The sequence below is a fragment of the Papilio polytes genome, unplaced genomic scaffold, assembly GCF_000836215.1.
Source record: "Papilio polytes unplaced genomic scaffold, Ppol_1.0 DF821845.1, whole genome shotgun sequence".
NCBI classification, from domain to species: Eukaryota; Metazoa; Arthropoda; class Insecta; order Lepidoptera; family Papilionidae; genus Papilio; species Papilio polytes.
This window is the reverse complement of record NW_013527359.1, coordinates 4406018-4426117: the sequence shown is the minus strand read 5'-3', so window position 1 is coordinate 4426117 and position 20100 is coordinate 4406018. Positions and strand designations below refer to the sequence as shown.

Genomic DNA, 20100 nt, shown 5'->3' with positions numbered 1-20100 from the left:
AGGGTAACTGACATAGATAGGTATAGGCTAGGTTTTTTAATTCCGCGCTATCAAAATGTCGTAACGGGACCAAATTTGCCCTAACGATGTTTGTGGGGCGACAGTTCATTTTAATCATATCTTGTACTCTATGAATGATGTTATCCAACATTGAATTATCACAATACAGGTGTATAGTAAGAAAGTTAGTTTTTATCATGGTTAGTAACATTATGTAAAATATGACAGGATGTTAATTGTTAAAGTACTACTCGTATGTATAAGAAATGAATCATTTTATCTTTACTGATATGACGCATTTTAAGACACGGCCTCTTTTTCTTATCACTTTGCATTTTATATAAAACTATGTACTTCAATACTATAACTTAAGCATTATCTATTTTATCTCTACATCCCCTCCTTGGTGCAGTTTAGTTTCAGGCACTTTTTGTAATTTTCAATAGTCATTTGAAGAACAACGCTGTAGGTAACAGTCGTGGCTTTGATATTGATTGTTTTATTATTTACAAAGTAAATTACTCTCATTCTTATTCAATAATATACAATTTCTAGTCTACTGAGAACAGATGAGATTGTGTCCTTAATTTGTTAAGTAATACTGTTCCTGCTTATGTTTTAAATGTTATTTTATTGAAGTGAACACACAACTAATTTGATAATTTTTTTGTTACAGATCAAACAAAAAGCAAATCAAATCGCAACAAAACATATCAACGATAGCAATAAATGAATAATTATTTTATTGAATAATTATAATTTTTAAGACTAATGAAAATCCGTTCATATTAAAATTAGATAAATTTAAACGAATTAAAAGTACAAATAAATGAGCTTAATAAGTACAAGAGAGAGCAATACAAGAAGCAATATGGCGCTGGTTAGTTTAAGAAGCAGTTTAAGGATACTGTGGACGATAGCGGCGGCGTTCGTCTTCCTCTCCAGGAGTAGTGCAGCCCCGACCTTCGGAGACACTGACAAAGCCATGGTGAGTACCTTCATTATACACGTAGTAGACGAAATGTAATTATGCAGCAGCAACTAGTACAAAATTAAACACATATAGATCCCAACATAAAATGGTATCCAACTTAATATAGTGCTAGGACCCAAATTGTATGAGAGACAACAAATTTATTACATTCTGTAAATGTTAAAACCCAAGGAACATAAACAGTAGAAGTTTTAATAAAATTAAATATAAATCTTTGAAGATATCGAAATATTAAGATAAATTATTAATAACAGATACGACATACAGGATCATCACATAAAATGTAACATTGTATTTTACAACTGTTGTGACATCTATCGATTGATTGCAAAAAACATAAATGCAGTTCAATTATCTATAATAATAATTGCGTTAATTTTCACAGTAACCTACCTTGTCGCTTGATGCCTTTATTCCAGGTAGATTAATACAATTATCATGGAATTGTTTATAATCTCTTAAAGGAAATGCTGAGTCACATATAATTTAATTCCGTATTAAATAGCAATAGCTTTATAACGTAATCAGGATCGGATATGATACAGGTCGTTGCTGATTCACTTTTTTCTTAGAACATCTCTAATCGGGCGATACTAAATTATCATAAATTGTTACCAACCGTAGTAGTCCCCCACGTTCGATAGTAAATTCATTCATTGAGAACATTATACGACCGAGATGGAATGCACTCGAGTTGGATACATGTATCGGTGTTTATTTGACTTTTCAATTCGTGAGTGTTATGTGAGTCATAAGGACACGTTGATCCGTATTGGTCATTAAATGTATGTGTTTTCAATGAGTTTGCGTCATTTGAAATAGTAGCAATTAAGTACGAGTACGATATGACTCACCGAATATAAACAATGTAATGTGTGATTTCTTAAAAGAAATATAAAATTCAATGAAAAAATAACCTAGATATACGAAGTGTATGATATGAAAACATCGGAAGTAAACTCTATTATAAGAGAGATCATACAAAAAGCAATTAAATACACATTTCATGTAATAAAGAGATATTTATCTAGGTGTTACTTAACTTTTATATGCATCGAGAACTACCTTTTTAGATACAATCGAATTGTTTATCGAAAACGAATTATCGAACTCTATTTTCTGCTACTTACTAGTAGTTGTTTTGTTTGCAGATGTTACGCACTAATCGTTCCAAATATATCACATGTTTTTGTATATCTCCAAAACTATACATTACTAGTACCTTATCTTAACAGTACACTAATTTCCAAAGTAAACGTTTACTTTGTAATCAAATAAACAACATATACTCGTACCACATTATTACACTAGCTGTTTCCTAGCGGCTTATAATTGTCAAATTCTCTGTTGAAAATGTCAAAATTACCGTTACCAAGCTTCCTTATAGCAACATCTAGTTTATGGACCCTGTACCACATTACGTTTTTTAACCAATTTATTTCCAGAGTTTAATAATAATTTACCTCCTGAGTTTAAATGTGTGAAAATATATAGTCTAAAGCGTGTCGTAAGTGTAAGGCTTTTTATTAAATAAAGAATTATTCAAAAACATAATGTGATTGCTGACATCCTACGCCACAAAGTGTGTGTTTACGCTTTATTATATTAGTCTAGATAGGTTTATCTAGTTATAAAATTCATACAACTAACCACAGAGTTATGTCACTGTATCTGATATACCGGATATTTTATCCGGAAGATTATATAAAATCGGTGACCAACGTATGAGTCATTTTAAGGCATGCCTTCTGGTTCGGGAGGAAACACTAATAAAGCAATGTTTCTGAGAAATCGGCGACTGTGCCGTGACTCACGGAACCAGTCTCTGCCACAAGTTCTAGGTCATAGATCACCGACTCGTCTTTATGATTTATTGACGTATGTTATTTACTTATAACGTTAGAAAACAACAGACTTATGATGTTTATATTACTTTAATTCAATTGTTTTTAATAAAAATGTTTGTTTGTTTGTATTATTATTTTTTTAATATAATTCTGAAGGAATATGAAAGATTCATATTAGAATTATTTTCTGATAAGACGTTTAGTAATAATTTTATTACAATTTTTAAGGATATGTTTACTTCATGTAATTATTTTTAATGTATGTTTAATAGAATAAAGTTATTGCAAAAAAAATTAAACAAAGAAGAGGTACTATTAATATAAACAGTAGATGCAAATTAAACCGAAGCGGATATATGGTAATTAAATCAAATATATACTTAAATTGTGCATCTAATGCATTTTATTACATTTAATTAACTCGTAAAGTTAATTTTTTTAATTCAATCCTAATTCTTTTTTAACCTTGACTCTGACAATCGATTAGTTTTTCTCGTTCCGTTTTTTTGAATAATAAGTATGGCTGGTCATGTCAAGGTGAACATACGTACCACTAACCCGTTTAAATTTAATACAAATAATGCATCAATACTGCTAGCCTTAATTTAATTAAATTAAGTACCATATCATCTGAGGTATTATTTTAATAAAATCTAAACAGATATTTTTGAGATGATTGTAGGTTGAAATTCCTTTTTTTTTTGTAGATCTCTGATATCTTCAGGAAGTAGTATTTAAATAACAAAAACTTTTAAATCTTCTAGTTCCATTTTATGCATAATAGTGTTGTATTTATTTTTAATATTAACTACGGACTAAACTAGTGTTAACAAGGGGAACGACTCCTAACTGTAAACCTGAAATGAACCGGTTGTGGTACAATAACTTTGGAGTTAATGTAATGTTATAAAGAGGAATATTCTAAATAGTAACATACAAAAAATCAACAGAAAGTCCATGAGATCACTGTAAATTTAAATAGAGTAATCACTTGAAAACTTCTCGTAATCTTTCTTCAAATTTAACCCATATCAATAAAATAAGTAAAAGGAAAGAAACCTTTAAAAACCAAAGAAAGTAGAAGATTTCTAGTTTAAAATTTTCTTGTTAAAAAATAATTAAAGCAGTAATAAAACAAGATGTTTGTAGTTTTTATGTTCCCATTGCGTCAATTAATTATTAAGTAATAAAATTCTAACAAGTTCTTTGTCAATTGTTATTGAAATTGAAGGAAAACCTTTGCACATTAACATGTTTGTTAAAGGAATGATGGGAATACCGCTGATTTTATTATTCCAGTTGTAAAGTCCAAGTCCGGCTTCAACGTATCATTAGAGGCATTAATTAACTGTACTACATACAATATCGAATAGCAAGATGTTCGTGAAATAAGAAAATAACTTGACATAGTTATGTTTTAATAGAGAATTTGGATATCTTATTCATTACGACTTCTTACGCCCTTAGAAGGAAGCTTTCCTAAAATATAAAATTTTTCGTGAGAATCCTTAAAAAAGTTTTTATGTTTTCGCATTCAAAATATAAACTGATGCATTTATGTTTTTCTGAATAATAAAGCATTTCAAGCATCTGCATACATATTTATAACTTAAACAACAAAACAATTAGGTAATTAATTTGTTTTGGTAAATGTAAACTGGTGAACAGTTAATTGTGTGTTTCGTATTAAATGTTTTAATTAATTGATTTTTGTCTGTAATGTTAGCGTCTTTAAACGTATCTATTTTTGTTTCAATATCTGTATGCAGAAGATATATTTGCATACAAATGTGTACAACTAATGCATTTTAATGAGCAATCTGTATCGCAATGGTTGAATCAGCTGTGATAAAAAGTATTGAACTGCTGCCTTCGTTACTAGGATACGGCTGACTACAGACGTATAAAACACGTATATTATGACGATCGAACACGAAAGAATGTTTTCAATTTTGATTTAAATGTCATGTCAATGTACTTTAGTTACGTGACTAAATTAAAAACGCATTTCCTGTTTATTGAGTACTGTTATGATTAACGCACCCTTTTTGGTAGGGTCATTATCCTGGTGAATTCCTGCGCGACGAACAATAGCACAGTAAGAGTGCGGGAACCTGTGATGTTCTTTGTTATCGAACCTTACCTTCTCGATTAATTCAATATCAAAATTCAACTCATGCGCAATCGAACGGACATCTCTCGTAAAATTTCCTACGCTGTTTGAAACATTGAACTTTGTGGCTTTCGTAGCCTCGACGAAATATTACTGTCACTAATTTTCTTTAATTTTTTATATGACTTTCAATTGTTTTTCAAAAAGATTATTCTATTCGGTGACATACAAATATATCGACGTAATACGTGAGAACCTAATTTTGTTCAGATAATATCTAGCCGTTGTGGATCGTTACGTACATTGCATACACAATCAGCATAGTAACAATACATTTTCGGTTTGTATTCCAAAGATGGATATCTACAATAGTTCCAACGAGTCAGCCTACTGGATATACGTGACTTAAAAAACAAAATTTGGCTATAGACAGGACTACATAGAAGTCTTTAACAGGGGTCGACGTCTCCATATCCTGAGAAAAGTGTCTTTTAAATGTTTCACGGAAGAAAAAGATACGAAGAGAACTGTTACGTATTGTGAGATTTTTATGATGAAACAAAACGATCTGGCTTCCAAGAATGGACGTTAGTATGAAGGAAGATTCGAGACGAGTCACTTTGAGCTTTAATAAAATAGGCCGCACGTAATGGACATAATTTAAAGTGAAACAACACCAGCATATTTAAAAATACGGACCAGTTTTGCGTAGCGAGAATAGATCGCATCTGACAAAGTCGTTACCTCAAACATCGCCGACGCATGGAGCGACCCGGTCACCTCGATGGTACCGCAAGTCAATTTATTTTTTGACTAACGGCCGTCGCGAAATGCTGTTAACCGATATTCTTCACGGAATCCTTTCTTCACATTGTTATTGTTTCATAAGTGTAATAGTTTATTGTTACACATATATACATACGTCAAAACAAAGCAATGAGAAAAGATATACATACAAAAAAAACTTGATTTTTTTATCGTAACAGTGCAAGTGAGGTCTTCGTTTGACAGTTTTTCTCGATTTGTCCTATGACAAATGTCCCTATGGACACAGTAGTATATACAGTCGGGTCTATTGCCCTGTTAAGTTCTATTTAAATATACTATTTACGGAATCTATTACGATGTAGCAATGAGATGAAGTTAAACATTTTCAATAAGTATTTCCTTGTAACGGTCAACGCGCTGAGATATCGCATTCGGTCAGTGTTTTTACGATTGACACCTGCGACAAGTGGCATGGCGTGTGCGGGGATGTGGAGGGCAGGGGGGTAGGTTAGCGCATGCGCGTCACGCACGCAGGAAGCGCCTGGCGACCTTCAGCACGCGCGCCACGGCCGCAAGCGCTCCACTTGACGCTCCCGAGCATTGTCTGCGTTAACTTTACATGACATGATGCTAGTTGACATCGCTCATTACTTATATCATTTTAACATCGGGACCACTATAAAAAGTATGCTAGAGGTGTCGTCAATAAGCAAAAGAAGTTAGAAATCACTTAGATTTACATTACTGTTATTTCGCATGTACTTTAAAACATGTTATGTTACCTAATGTATCATTTTATTTATAACTAGCTGTTATTCGCGACTTCACACGCGTGAAATTAAAAAGAAATTAAAAAACATAGCCTCTATTACTCACTGATAACTTTCTAATGGTGATTGTTTTTTTTAAATCGGCCTAGTCGTTTTTGAGTTATTTCAATACATATACAAGTCCAAAAATACAAATCTTTCCTCTTTATAATATTAGTATAGATACACGTGTACAAAATCGATTGCCAGCAATCAACAAATCATTGTCAATTACATCAGAAACTAATGATGCGACACGTGACTTGACGCATGTGACTGACAGAGGGCGGTCGTGGACGCTAGAAAAAATGTATTTTCTACCTTCTACAGCGAGAAAATGTCCGTACACACGCGATTGATTCTATTTATTATCTTTTGACAATGACTTCATAATTGAAAGTAATTATTGTTGCTATTATTTATTGCGTGTGCGAATGAATAAGAGCGAGCATTAGGCGGAATAAGCTGGTTGACAGCGACTTGAGGCGATTATCTCTAGATAAACCTTTACACCTGTCACAACACAATAGTAACCATTATATCTGTTTGTCACTTAAGGTATGTAATTAACGCGAAAATAGTTAATACAGGTTAACAATTATAATGTTTAAAATCAATGCGCAAAATCTTCTACAGTGGTAGAGCCCGCTTTAACATCTTCGCACGAATGGGTCGCCTCGCCCGTTGCAATACCACGACCACACAGAGAACGGTATGAAGTGAAGGCAATGTCGCGTTTCGTCTGATGAGTGTGGTGCCGGAGGCCTAATTTTAGTCCCATTGCCTTTCCACCCTTTTCTTAATAGTGAAGGATGGGAAGGAAAAGGGGATTTGACTGTGGAGGAGACGCATAGGAAGGGAATTTGTCCTCTTTATGTGCGTCTCCTGCAATTGTGGATGTTTATGGGCAAAGGTCGCTTTCCATTTCGGTGGATTTAGGTGGCCGCTTGCTCGTTTGTCACCTTATGTTATAAGAAAAAAGGTAATACAGTATTAGATTCAATAATAATATTAATCATATTGTACTAATATTATAAATGCGAAAGTTTAGATGGATGGATGATTGTTAGAGTTTGTAGCCTAAACGGCTGAACGGATTTCGATAAAATGTGGTATAGATGTAGAGGATAGTCTGGAAGAACACATAAGGTACTCACTTTTTTTAATTCCACGCGACCGGAATCGCGGGTTAAAGCTAGTAGTTAATATTTTTAATATTTAATCTTCATAGTTCACTATCAAGCTTAATACAAATGGCAAAAACAAAAGAATACATACATACTAATTATGTATTCTATTTGTATCTTATTGCCAAGGTTTATTTGTCTGATTTTATGTCGACTCATCGCAGGATGTTTGTTTACTATCAACGCACATTCTCATACTTATCCTATGTATTAAATACATAATTAATTACAATGTATATGTTGTGCAACTTAGTTTTGACAAAAAAAATATATCACAACGATACTTTGTTAATTTAAATGAAAATCATAATTATCTGATTTACATATATTCTTTACTAAATCTAGAAATTTTAAGTCGTAAAGCCTAAAACGTTAAACCATTCATAAACGCTTGTGACATGTAAAAAACGAAATTTGGAGTTTTAACTAGGCCTTATCATTTAAGAAACTATTACATGTTTTAATGTCGTTCCAATAATCGACCGTGAATCTGTAAGATGTTTAAAATATACAAGATGTTATAATTAATCTAGTAAAATGTAAAATATACATTTCAATTAATAAACTAATTGTATTCTAATTAAATTGTTATTTATCATAGGAAATAAAACTCCAACATAAAACTGCGTTCAATTTTGTATTTACACGTGTAATACTGAGGTAAACACTCAAGTAACTACGAAATAGATCATGGAATTCTGTTATTATTTTGAATTATGATCCCACGTGTACTATCAATAACCACTTTTAACAATTTATTCTTAAACTAGCTGTTCCCCCGCGACTTCATCCGCATAAACTTATGAAAATGTCACTTTATAGTTTACATGTGTCAAATAATCAATTGCAAATGTCAAAATACTAATTACCTTACTGTGGCAATTTTGCTTTCTTGATGTTGGCAGCAACTTATGGTCTCTTTCCCACATTGTGGTTTTTATCCAAAATATTAACCCTCTATGTTTAATGGCGTGAAAATACGTATTCTAAAGCATGACGTAAGTGTAGGGCTTTTTATCACAAAAATAATTATTCAAAAATATGCTATAATTGCTGACATCTTAGGCAACAAAGAAGTGTGTGTTTACGCTTTATTATAATAGTATAGATAGGTTAATAAGCCATTTATATGAAATTGAATCTAATTCATACCACGAGTGAGGAGTGGCGCAATAAAAAGGAGTTAGAAGGAAAAAGCACGTGTCAGTAATTTAATAAAATAAATATCATTTTGTTTACACGCAGAGAATGTTAATACGAAACTTTTTTTATTCATCTGCAATACAATTAAACAGGTGCTTTGTAAACAATTGTTTATTAACATTTGCATATTATTATAAACAATTATATGAGTGAATCATTTAATTTACAAAGTCTAAACGTAAACAAAGCTTGTTATGTCTAAGTAACAAGTTTCTTTACAATTGTTATTATAAAAATATACTTTAACAAATAACAAATTACAAACACAATCATTAGTTATTATTTCCATTATTGGCTTCCGATAGTAAGTATAAAAATATCAGGATTTTCCGATAATTTCAATTCGCAGAAGGGTGTCAAAGCAAGGCAACGGCGCATAAACAAGTTTTGTTTTAAGACAAAAATGTTACCCATGTAAAGGCATGATTTTTTATAATGTAGAATGCTTTTAATCGATAAATTACAGCAAAAAATTGTTAAAACAACACGTTATAAACAATCCTATTAGAACAGAATCCAATTGAGCAAAGATATATCTCGTCGAGTAAATGCTAAAGAGAAATCTTTATCTCATTAAGAATGTAAATAACGATGCAATCCGGAATTATCTTCCTTAGTGAGATTTAACAAGGCTGCTAAGTCCATTTCACTTTGTAATAACATCATAATTGCCTTTTCATGCTGTAGTGTTAACAACTGATGTTCTGTCTACAAAAGCAGTTGTATTATAACTATATGTTTACATTGACAGTTCTAATGTACTAATTTACTTATATTATTAATGCTAAAGATTAGATAGATGGATGTTTGTTGGAGTTTGTAGTCTAAACCGCTGAACTGATATCGATGAAATTTTGCATAGATATAGAGATAGTCCGGAAGAACAGATAGGCTACTTGTTTTTGTTTTTTTGTTAAATTTCACGCGGTGGAAATCGCGTGTGAAAGCTAGTTAAAAATTCAGTTACATATGTTAACTTAAAGGATAAAATACACAAAAGATAGTATCTCACTTTGTCAAGTAAAGGCATAGAAGTAAAAAATTAATCAAGGAAGAAATAAACTGTAAACATAAAAATTGCTGTATTTATTTTTTAAATTGTAAATATCTTCATGTTTACATGTTAAGCATATTTTTTACATTTACATTCTCAGAGTTCGTAGTAATTCCCCGTAAAATTCATTCATACTGTCTTATTACGATGGTTAATTTTTACATACAGCACAGATTCATAAATAAATATTTACATTTATCTTCTTGTTCACAGTATTGCACATGAAAAGATACTTCCTCTACCTTCTTAGAATGTATGACATCTTAATTATTTTATTTCGAGTGTAACATAAGGAAATAACTTACAAGAAATGCATATAACAAATGAATTTGATAAAAAATGTATATTATCAAACAAATGACAATAACTTGACAAATTATCACGCAACCCATGCTAGGCCACTACATGGTAACTATGTCTGATGGTAATGGTTATGAATTGTCATTAACTGCCCGCATGCACGTGCAAACCTTTGAGTTGTAGGTTTATTAAATTGCAATGTGATTTCAAGTATTCAATGGTTTCAGTCGCTCTATCATACGACAAATCGACAAAAACTTTTAAATTTTATTAAAAGCAAAGATTTGATTACTTGTACTGAATAGGCTCCTATGTAACATAGACTGTATTTATTATTAGTTTTTTGTATTTCCATACGAACTGTTTAACTGGAAATCTAGCAAAAATTAAAGTAAAAGAATAAAGATTGCTAAATAATTCACAAAAGGTTTCGGACTTGTAAAGTGGAAATCCTATTTACTCTAAAAAGTAGATACTTCTTCCAACCTCAACCCTCAACCGCTCATGATTTTAAATGCGTTTTATTTATCTAGAGTCAATAATGTTTGTAATAAAATTTCCGTAAATGTATATTTGTAGTTTGGGCGATATGCGTATCCTCGCAGTATGATTCAAACACTTCACACACAACAAAGGCCCGGCCGGAAGTGAGTGTTGCCTACGAGAACATTAACACTATTTTATTTTTTTATTGTAGTTAACGCGAATGAATAATTGAACATGAAACGTCTTCTCTTTTATTGATGGCGACATTTTGACGTGACTTTGATTGATTATGAATTGATTTACTGTCTGTAATGATTGTTATTTCACTAAAATGTAATTTTCCTTTAAGGTCTTTACTCTGGAAAGGAAAATTTTATTGAAAAAATGTTCTTTATTATATTAAAGAGTTCTATTAAGGCTTTAACGCTTTATATTGCTAATACTCGTCGAGAAAATGTCAAAGTTATTTTGAACCGTTTTAATTATTTTTTAAATGACACTTAACGTTATGCGTCATTACGTTTTGGGAATGTAATGTGGGTCGTGGGTTCACGGGCCGCGTTCTGCCGATCGTAAGTCCAGCTTCCAACCGTTATTCATTGAGGCACACTGACCTCGATACGCCCATACCAATTGCCATGGTGCTTTTAAATCTGCGACCATATGCCGCTAATTAACGAAAACATTCCACGTCCGTACCGTCTTTTTAATCTTTGTTGCCTGAACTTTTTCTTTTAAATTAAAGATGCCTGTTATTTAGATTTGCGTTAAATATAAGGATTGTCGTTTCTTAATTCCAGATTTTAAATAATGAAATATCTATATCAATAAACTGTTCAATTCTTAGATTGTTTTTGTATAACCTTGAGCGACGTATTATCTGATATTTAATTTAAAGTTGTAATACTCTATGTGCAAATATAGTTCTGTATACATAAGTGAAACAATACTGCGGATGTCAACGAACGCGCCCCGTTTTGTGCACACCCAAAAACAAAACCAGAGACTAGTAAGTCATTTATAATGCAAGCTTTGACGCTTACCATTCGCTTGCACTCGTTAGTTTCTCTGAAACCCTCATAAAATATTTGATTCACTCTCTAATTCAAAACTTCCGATGAAAATAGTTCCTATTGGATTTTTGACTAGGCTTTTTAAGACAATTATGTTGTACTTAAAATGCCTGCATATCGCAATTTTATTACTAAAAAAATGTTAAATAAACCTTTGTTATCAGACATGATCTGAGATGCGACGCAGTCTAACCGCAGGTGTGCATATTTAAGGAGATATCATAAATCCGTAGACATTTAGTTACCATACAACAATAGCGTTCTTTCGGGGCTATTGACTGCGTCGGTAGACGACGACGTGTTCCCCGAAGCAAGAGGTAACAAAGAATGAGTGGATAGAGTGGCGTGGTACCAGGGCGACATGTGCCTACATTGTGATGCAGGTCACGCGACAAGCGTCGTCGGCTGTCGCCAAGGTCAGCTGTATCTCGGTCTCTTCAACTCCAATCTGTAAAGTTCCTTGCCCATGATTTTTTTATCTACATAACTTTATGCTTCATACGTTGAGGTGCGTAATATCAAAAGTAGTGTTTACTATGGTTCAATAACCATAGATTTTTTTATAGAATACAATTATCACATATTTATATTTTGTGTATGTGAGAGTTTTCGACGATTTCTTATAGATTTTTTAATCTATAATTTGTTTATGTTATTAGAGCTAAGTTTATCGTTAAAAAATCAATAAGTAACATTGCTAATTTTCTAACAGCTACATGTTTTGATTGGGTTGTAAATGTGTTTTTTATCTTCTAGTCAAATCGATATCTGGACAATCACCCGTGGGGATCCAAGAATATCGTAAGAGTTTGTTGTAATATAAAATATCTAACTGTATATATTCTGCACATACTTTACACAAAGTTTCAAGGTAAAAGAAATAAAGTTCAGTTTATTAAATTGAAAGAAATTAAATATTAAGGGTAAATTTTAGTATTGTAACATTTTACGTAGTTTAGATTTACACGTAAGAATATTTTAAAATGACGCACATTTTATTCTGAATTATTCATTATCTTAATAAGCACTTAATTTCATTTTGGTTTTATTCTTATCAATATCTCAGACAATAAACAATGGGGGGTGACCTTGACTTTGCAGTGATAATACTTTATTACAATAAAGATAATATACATATCGTTATTTAGATTAAAAAAAAAATAAAGTTTGGCGCATCAAATACATTAATACTAGTTCGTTAAAAAATATAGAATAATATTTTTATTAATCATTTTGTCAGCCTTAAAAACAAACGTTAAAATAATCGGAACGTTATAGTAAAAGCTTGTTTAATGAAATTCTTTAAACTTCAAGTTACATTTTCCACATTTCTTGTGTACACATTCAATAAATATAAATGTATTGTCTTACAAAGTTGAGAAAAAATGTTGATTTCATCTATGCAATCTGTCAACGAGAACAATGGAAGAAAAAATAATAATAATCGGTTTCTTCCAACAATAATAGATACCTTAATCTACAAGTGTTTACATATGACTTTGTTTGAAACTAAAATTAAAAAAGTAAACATTACTTTATCACACTCAGAGACAATTTGAAATGATTGTAAAAATCTTAAGATGTTGTTAAGATATAATGTTACGTAAGAGCGATACATTCACAACACACTAATTTACTCAGAACTTTTATAATTCATACACAGATAATGTAAAAAAAAAACCCACATACAAAGGTTACGTATAACACATATAGTTACATAGAGACCTGAGAATTAAGTTGCTTGTAAGCTATTTATTATCTTTGTCGTAGACGCTACCAAGTAAACAAATACTTCTTTATATAAGCTGTCTATTGGAGATTGATCCGACTTCTGAGATAGAGTGGTAGAGTCATTTTCTTTTTAGTAAAATTTACCAAGTGTATGGTGGTGGTGTTAAGAAGTAGAACGTAGTTATTGCTGGTTACATTATAGTACAAAATTATACATACGGCTAGTAGAAAATGATACATATTTCACGTAATTTTTAAAACCAGTAGTAAAAAGTGATTTTAAATATTTTGTGTAAAATATAAACTTTAAATCTTAGGTTTTAACTTAACCCAATTTTATAAAACTAAATGAGATTCCACTTTATTTATGTGTTTATTTTTATTTCAGATGTATTTAGCGCAGTACGGTTACTTGAGTCCATCAGTCCGGAACCCGTCCAGCGGTCACATTATGGACGAGAGCTCGTGGCGACGCGCCATCGCGGAGTTCCAAAGCTTCGCCGGACTCAATGCAACAGGTTTGACTAAATCTTATTTCCAACAATATCTTATAATATACGAGTAATTAGTACAGTATCGTACTAACATTAATATTTTACCAACTCTTAAAGCGCGTGTACACCTATGACTTTACTATTGCATAATTGTTTAGTTTCGCTTTGATTTCTATTCGCTTATATGGAGAGGCGCTCACGATTTGTAGACAACTAAACAGTTGAATGTACTGTGAAACAATTGACAATCGCATAACAGTCGTGCGATAGTTTAGTCAAAGTTGTGCGCCCGCTCTTACAATCTCCGAAAACAATCAGTCTCTCTAGAACTTTCGGGGTACTTAACTATATTTAACTGTAGGATATCAGACGGTTATTTTTATTAAAGTTACTTATAGATGTGTTGTAAGTAAACAGCTTTAATAGTTCACTAAGCATGTATTTGAGTTCGAATAATATAAGTTTTTACTCGTAATGTATCTTCGCACGAACGTCATTTGAACTCACGCAAAAAGTGTCAAAGTAAAATTACATTTAATACCACCATATGGCAATCTCGTGATGTTAATTCCTGTGTATTTATATACATCGTGACTATGTGCGTATTAAATTATACAGTTGCTGTAATAGATGTAATAAGTAACATCGGAGACTTGACCTCCTTATACTGCGACACGAGACCTTACACGTGAGATTAGCACTTTGATATTAATAATATTTTTTGCAAATAAATTCTGACAAATTATTTACAGATATCATAAAACATAATTAGGTAAGGATATAAATCTGTTGAACACCATACCTTTAATTAACAGTCCAATTTCTATTCTATTCGGCCTTCTACGAGACTCGTAAACGTAACGTACAAATCGCTGCGATGTGTTACTGATAACGAAGTCAATACAATCACGCGCCGTTGCTGGTGGTATCGTGGACTACGGACTGTCATTTAAATACTATTATATAGGTAGGTCTTGAAAATTCGCATTCATACGTGCCTTGGTATGGTAATCAGTTGTATTATAAGATTCAAGCTTTGTGACGGTTCGTTACCGGTATTCCCAGACGGGTATAGCTAAATATTGCGAGATCGATGCGAATAACAAAAAGCTTCTGTCCTTTATTCCTTTACGTCCTGCCGACATCTATAATTATACAAAAGTCACCTATGCTGGGAAACTACAAAACGTACGTAGTGATTCCTCGGCCCTTCAATCCGGTAATAATGAAGTAACGGCTCGAGCCGAGACTCCTAAGGGTGCCGACTATCTTAGTTACTTATAAAAGAGATTTAGGCTAAGCGCCATCTGCGCTCGACCACCTCAATTCCGTTGAACTGTAAATGCTCTTCGAAGTAAACAGTGAGAAATTACGTTTCGATATTAAGTGTGGATCGCTTTATACCATGAGCCCCTCAGAAAGACACTATTATGTAAGCAAATAACGAAGTATTATGGGCCACGTATACATAATTCATGCTGAGATGCGGCGCACGCTGTTTTAAAGAGTCCATTAAAACTAACATGTCTTATTGTATGAATAGAAAATTAGATAGCATGCATGCGTCGTGAGTCAGTCGCGTATGAAGGTTTTATGGGAATATATTCTCTATAAAGCAATGCGGCAGCATCCAACAAATAGAATAAAGCAGGAAAAATTTCTTGTATTTTTCCATTAGCCGAATACATTGTGTACGTGCTTATTTTGTTTAAATACTTCATTATACTTAACTTATGTGGTATATAATTAATTCGTAAAGTGTATCTATCATATGTAATTGAATTTTAAGTATAATTCGAACCGACTTTATGTTCATTACCGACTCGGATAGTTTTCCGCGAACTGAATTTGATTGTATAATTATTTCCTAGGCGACAATGATGTGATTGCAAGTCGGTTTATCTTTAGTATAAACACCGTTTTATAGCCGTTTGTATACGTTTTATATACGTTTACTTTATATGCTTTAAAGATCAACATGAGTATACAAGAAATTGTGATAAGTGATCTGTGAATCCCGTAGAAAATGAAATAAAAATGACTGACTGAATAGATTGTATATCCTATAATTGTTACAGGTGAACTGGACGATGAGACAGCAAAAGTAATGTCATTGCCGAGATGCGGTGTCAGAGACAAAGTTGGATTTGGCGAGAGTCGAGCGAAGAGATACGCATTGCAAGGTAAGTCAGAAATATGAGAGACAAGCTACAGCCCGCAACCTCTTCAGCGCGGAATTAAAATTCGATAGTACACTGACGATGTGTTCCTTCAGACTAGTTATGTACTGAGGCAAATTACATCAAGCCGTTTTATAGATATGTACATAATGAAATATTCACCCATATACGCAAACATTCGCACAAGAAGTTTAAGTATTTTTATTAAGTGTAATATTAAAGTGTTTATGTATACTTGTGCACACTCTCATTACCTGCTAAACATCCTCTCTGTATGAAATGGTTAGCTGTAATATAACTCTTATAGAGTTAAGCTCATCTGTAATACAACCTTTTGATTTGTATTTATAAAAAGACTAAAGGGATGTAAATTAGTGAAGGATAGAAATAGCTGTTTTCATACTTAGTAATATTTTTAACATCAGATTACATTAAAGTACTCACTCACAGTATAAATCCCGGCAAAAGTCAATCAGGTCATGTAACATTTGTTAACCCGTTGTCACGTGCTGAGAGCATAAGAACGGATAAGGAATTGCATAAGATATTATACTTGTAAATTTTACATATACGGGAATAAACGCCGTCTGCATTTTATATCAATTAATCGTAACCTCTTAAACGACCCGACAACTGTCGTCTTACAAAGTACAATGAACTGATAAAATCAGACCAAACAATCAAACAAAGATGTATTTTCTACATCTAAAGATAATAATCCAAATATTTATTAACTTACATATACATACATACGTGATAAAATATAATTTGGAGTAGCACATATGTTAAGCGACGAATTAAACGATAGAAAAACCTAGTCTAGTAATATATTATCTGTGGTATCAATATTCTATATTCGCTTCTCAGGTTCGAGATGGCGTGTAAAGAACTTAACCTACAAAATCTCGAAGTACCCATCCCGACTGAACCAGGGTGAAGTTGACGCCGAGCTGGCCAAAGCATTCTCCGTGTGGTCCGACTATACCGACCTAACATTCACACAGAAACGTTCCGGTCAGGTGCACATTGAAATTAGGTATGTTTTATAGCATTACTGTACCAGCAAGCTATGTTTGAAAACACTATAAACAAACAAGTCGACTTTGGTATAAAGCATTGCTAAAAGTATATTTTTTATAATGTATAAACCAGCGCTTGACCACTATCCCACCTAGACCAAAGTGAAAATGTTCTAAATGTTCTAATTAATTTGATTCGGAGATTTCAAATATAGTTTTGTTTAATTTTGTTCTTGTAACTTTTGTGTTTATTACGGTGTGTTATTTACATTTTGAGATAAAAGCGTTAAATTTTAAGTACATTATAAACACGTGCAATTTTTTAACTAAGATTTATTTCAACTCAGTGAGTGATCAAGATTTTGGTAGAATTCAAGTGTTGCATGTAACGAATCGATAGAGCAATTTCGTTATGTTACACAATTAGAGTATGCAATTTTTCGTTATAAATGTACAAAAAAGATTGATGTAACAACTCTATGTCGTTACAATGGTAATCTGCGTTGCGTAACCAAACAATAATAGTCGTCATTGAGAGCCGAGGCTGGCCGATGTTGCATCCACAAAACGTTTCCATTTTAAAATCAATTACGTCGGACACAATTAAGCACGAAATTTGTTTTATGACATTGTAAACATCCATCACACGAACATTTATTATAATAATGGTTGTAGAAGTTCTTATTAACTTTTAGAATAAGGAATCACAGTTCAACATATCGAAAAGTTATCTTTAGTAGAAGAGTTCAGAAACTCTGCCTTTCTTATGACTCTAAATCATAATATTTAAGCTGTGCATATACTAAAGAATTAAAAAAAAAAAACATTGGAATTTACGAAATGAATCCGGCTGAACAAAAAATAAACATCTATATGTTTATAACCTCTAAGAATCGTAAGATCCGTCTATAAATTTGATTTTTAGCGCATTACATTTGAAAGGTGTCGATAAACAACATTTTAAATTCTATTTGATTTGCTCTTATCTAAAACTATGTGGCCTGTGTTTTTAAAGTAATAAAAAAGCAGTTTTTGTAAGTCCGATAACGATGCAGCAATTCAATGTATCAAAAAGATCATCGTGAAAAAAACGAAAATGATTTAATTTCGTCACTGAATGTAGAATGTAGCATCTTTCGATGTTATAAGAACTATGACTAGTGGACCCGCAATCGCAAATTATTGCGTTATAAGATACTAGCTTTCACCCGCAATTCCGTCCGAGTGGAATTAAATAAAACAAAATAGAGTATTCCATGTGTTCTTCCATACAATCATATATATCTATACCAAATTTCATCGAAATCTGTTCAGCAGTTTAAGCTATAAACTATAACAAATCATCAATCTATTCATCAATCTCAAATTTCGCATTTAAATTATTTACTTAGTATGAATATTTGGGATTTTCAAAGGTGCATTAGAACCTAGAAAACAAAGCCTGGATAAGAGACAACAATAATTTATCACTGTAATGTTTTGTCAGAATGTCACGTAATTATAATTATTTTACCAGTAGTAGGGCCATTAGTGAGTTAGTACTCGACTGACGTAATGGAGTCAGATACAATCCGTTATTTTTCTTTAATTTAAATTATAACTATTCTGGTATTATGTAAATCTAGATTGATATAGGCTGAATAGATTGTTACTTAATATTGAATTCGAATAAGGAAATTATTAAATGAAACGTTTACGTTAGCGGTTTACCGCTAATATATAGTACCATTCTACCGATCTTTCTACGGTCAGTACTCGTGGTTATTGAATATTGATTCTGTTGGTTTTACACAATTTTGTTTGTAGTTTACGTTAAAAATGTCCATAATTATCTATTTCCAGATTCGAAAAGGGAGAGCACGGAGACGGTGACCCATTCGACGGACCTGGTGGTACTTTGGCCCATGCTTATTTCCCCGTAAGTGCTCATTTTAAAACAAAATATGTTGCGATACTATAAAAAACTAAGGTTCATCAATACTTTTTCATCTCAAACTGAATTTCGTCAATTTATGTCAACGTTTTACGATGCGGGGTTTTATACAGACTTTAAATGGATTTTTATAGCAAATACAAGCCCACTATTATACTGTTAATCGTCGGAAATAACAAATTATCATTATGAATGTGAAAGTGATGTTACCTTTGTTGGTGTAATTTGTTATACCGTTTATTCTATAAAAAGGTTTTTTTTATGATAGAATGCGGGAAGCTTGCGATAACATTACTGGGCAGTGAATTTGTAGAAAATCAAAGAAACAACACAGGGTTATGGTTCTGTTGCATTTTGTATTGCGAAATAAATGTTTTCATATGTATTTAATAAGTACCAAGAGTACAATGTACCTAATAGAAAATTGATTATTTTTTATTTAATTACAATGAAATTTTCAAATAAAATACTTGATTTAATTCGATTCAAGATGACTTTCCTTGAACAACAAACGGTAGGTTTATGAACTTATGTGTTTTTGATTAATATTTGTTTTTGATCAGGTTTACGGAGGCGATGCTCACTTCGACGATGCAGAGGTGTGGTCAATTAACTCGAGACGAGGAACCAATCTCTTCCAAGTACGTAAATTAATAAATTAAGATTTAGTGCTTATGTGTTCTTATATTCGCCAATATTATTATTGTGATCATTAACTAACAAATGAAACATATTCTTTATTATAACAATATTCAAAACAAATCCAGAAATTTGACTAAATTTTATAGAATAAGTTGTAGAGAATAGCTTTACTTGCTTCTCATAATGTTATCTGGCGCAAAATATTTCAATTAAAAACAAACTTTTATTTGAAGGTGGCAGCGCACGAGTTCGGTCACTCTTTGGGCT

At 32.1% G+C, this 20100-nt stretch overlaps 1 protein-coding gene across 1 annotated transcript in view; it reads left to right on the top strand.

Annotated features, from left to right (window-relative positions):
* The window catches only part of LOC106107829 (matrix metalloproteinase-16), a 29820-nt gene that overhangs the window by 4934 nt on the left and 4786 nt on the right, over positions 1-20100 (top strand). Inside the window, exons 2-8 of the mRNA XM_013288834.1 lie at positions 677-988; positions 13954-14083; positions 16138-16242; positions 17107-17275; positions 19101-19176; positions 19755-19832; positions 20067-20097. Coding sequence (XP_013144288.1) covers positions 830-988; positions 13954-14083; positions 16138-16242; positions 17107-17275; positions 19101-19176; positions 19755-19832; positions 20067-20097 — 748 coding nt within the window. The 5' untranslated portion in view covers positions 677-829. The remainder of the gene's footprint in view (positions 1-676; positions 989-13953; positions 14084-16137; positions 16243-17106; positions 17276-19100; positions 19177-19754; positions 19833-20066; positions 20098-20100) is intronic.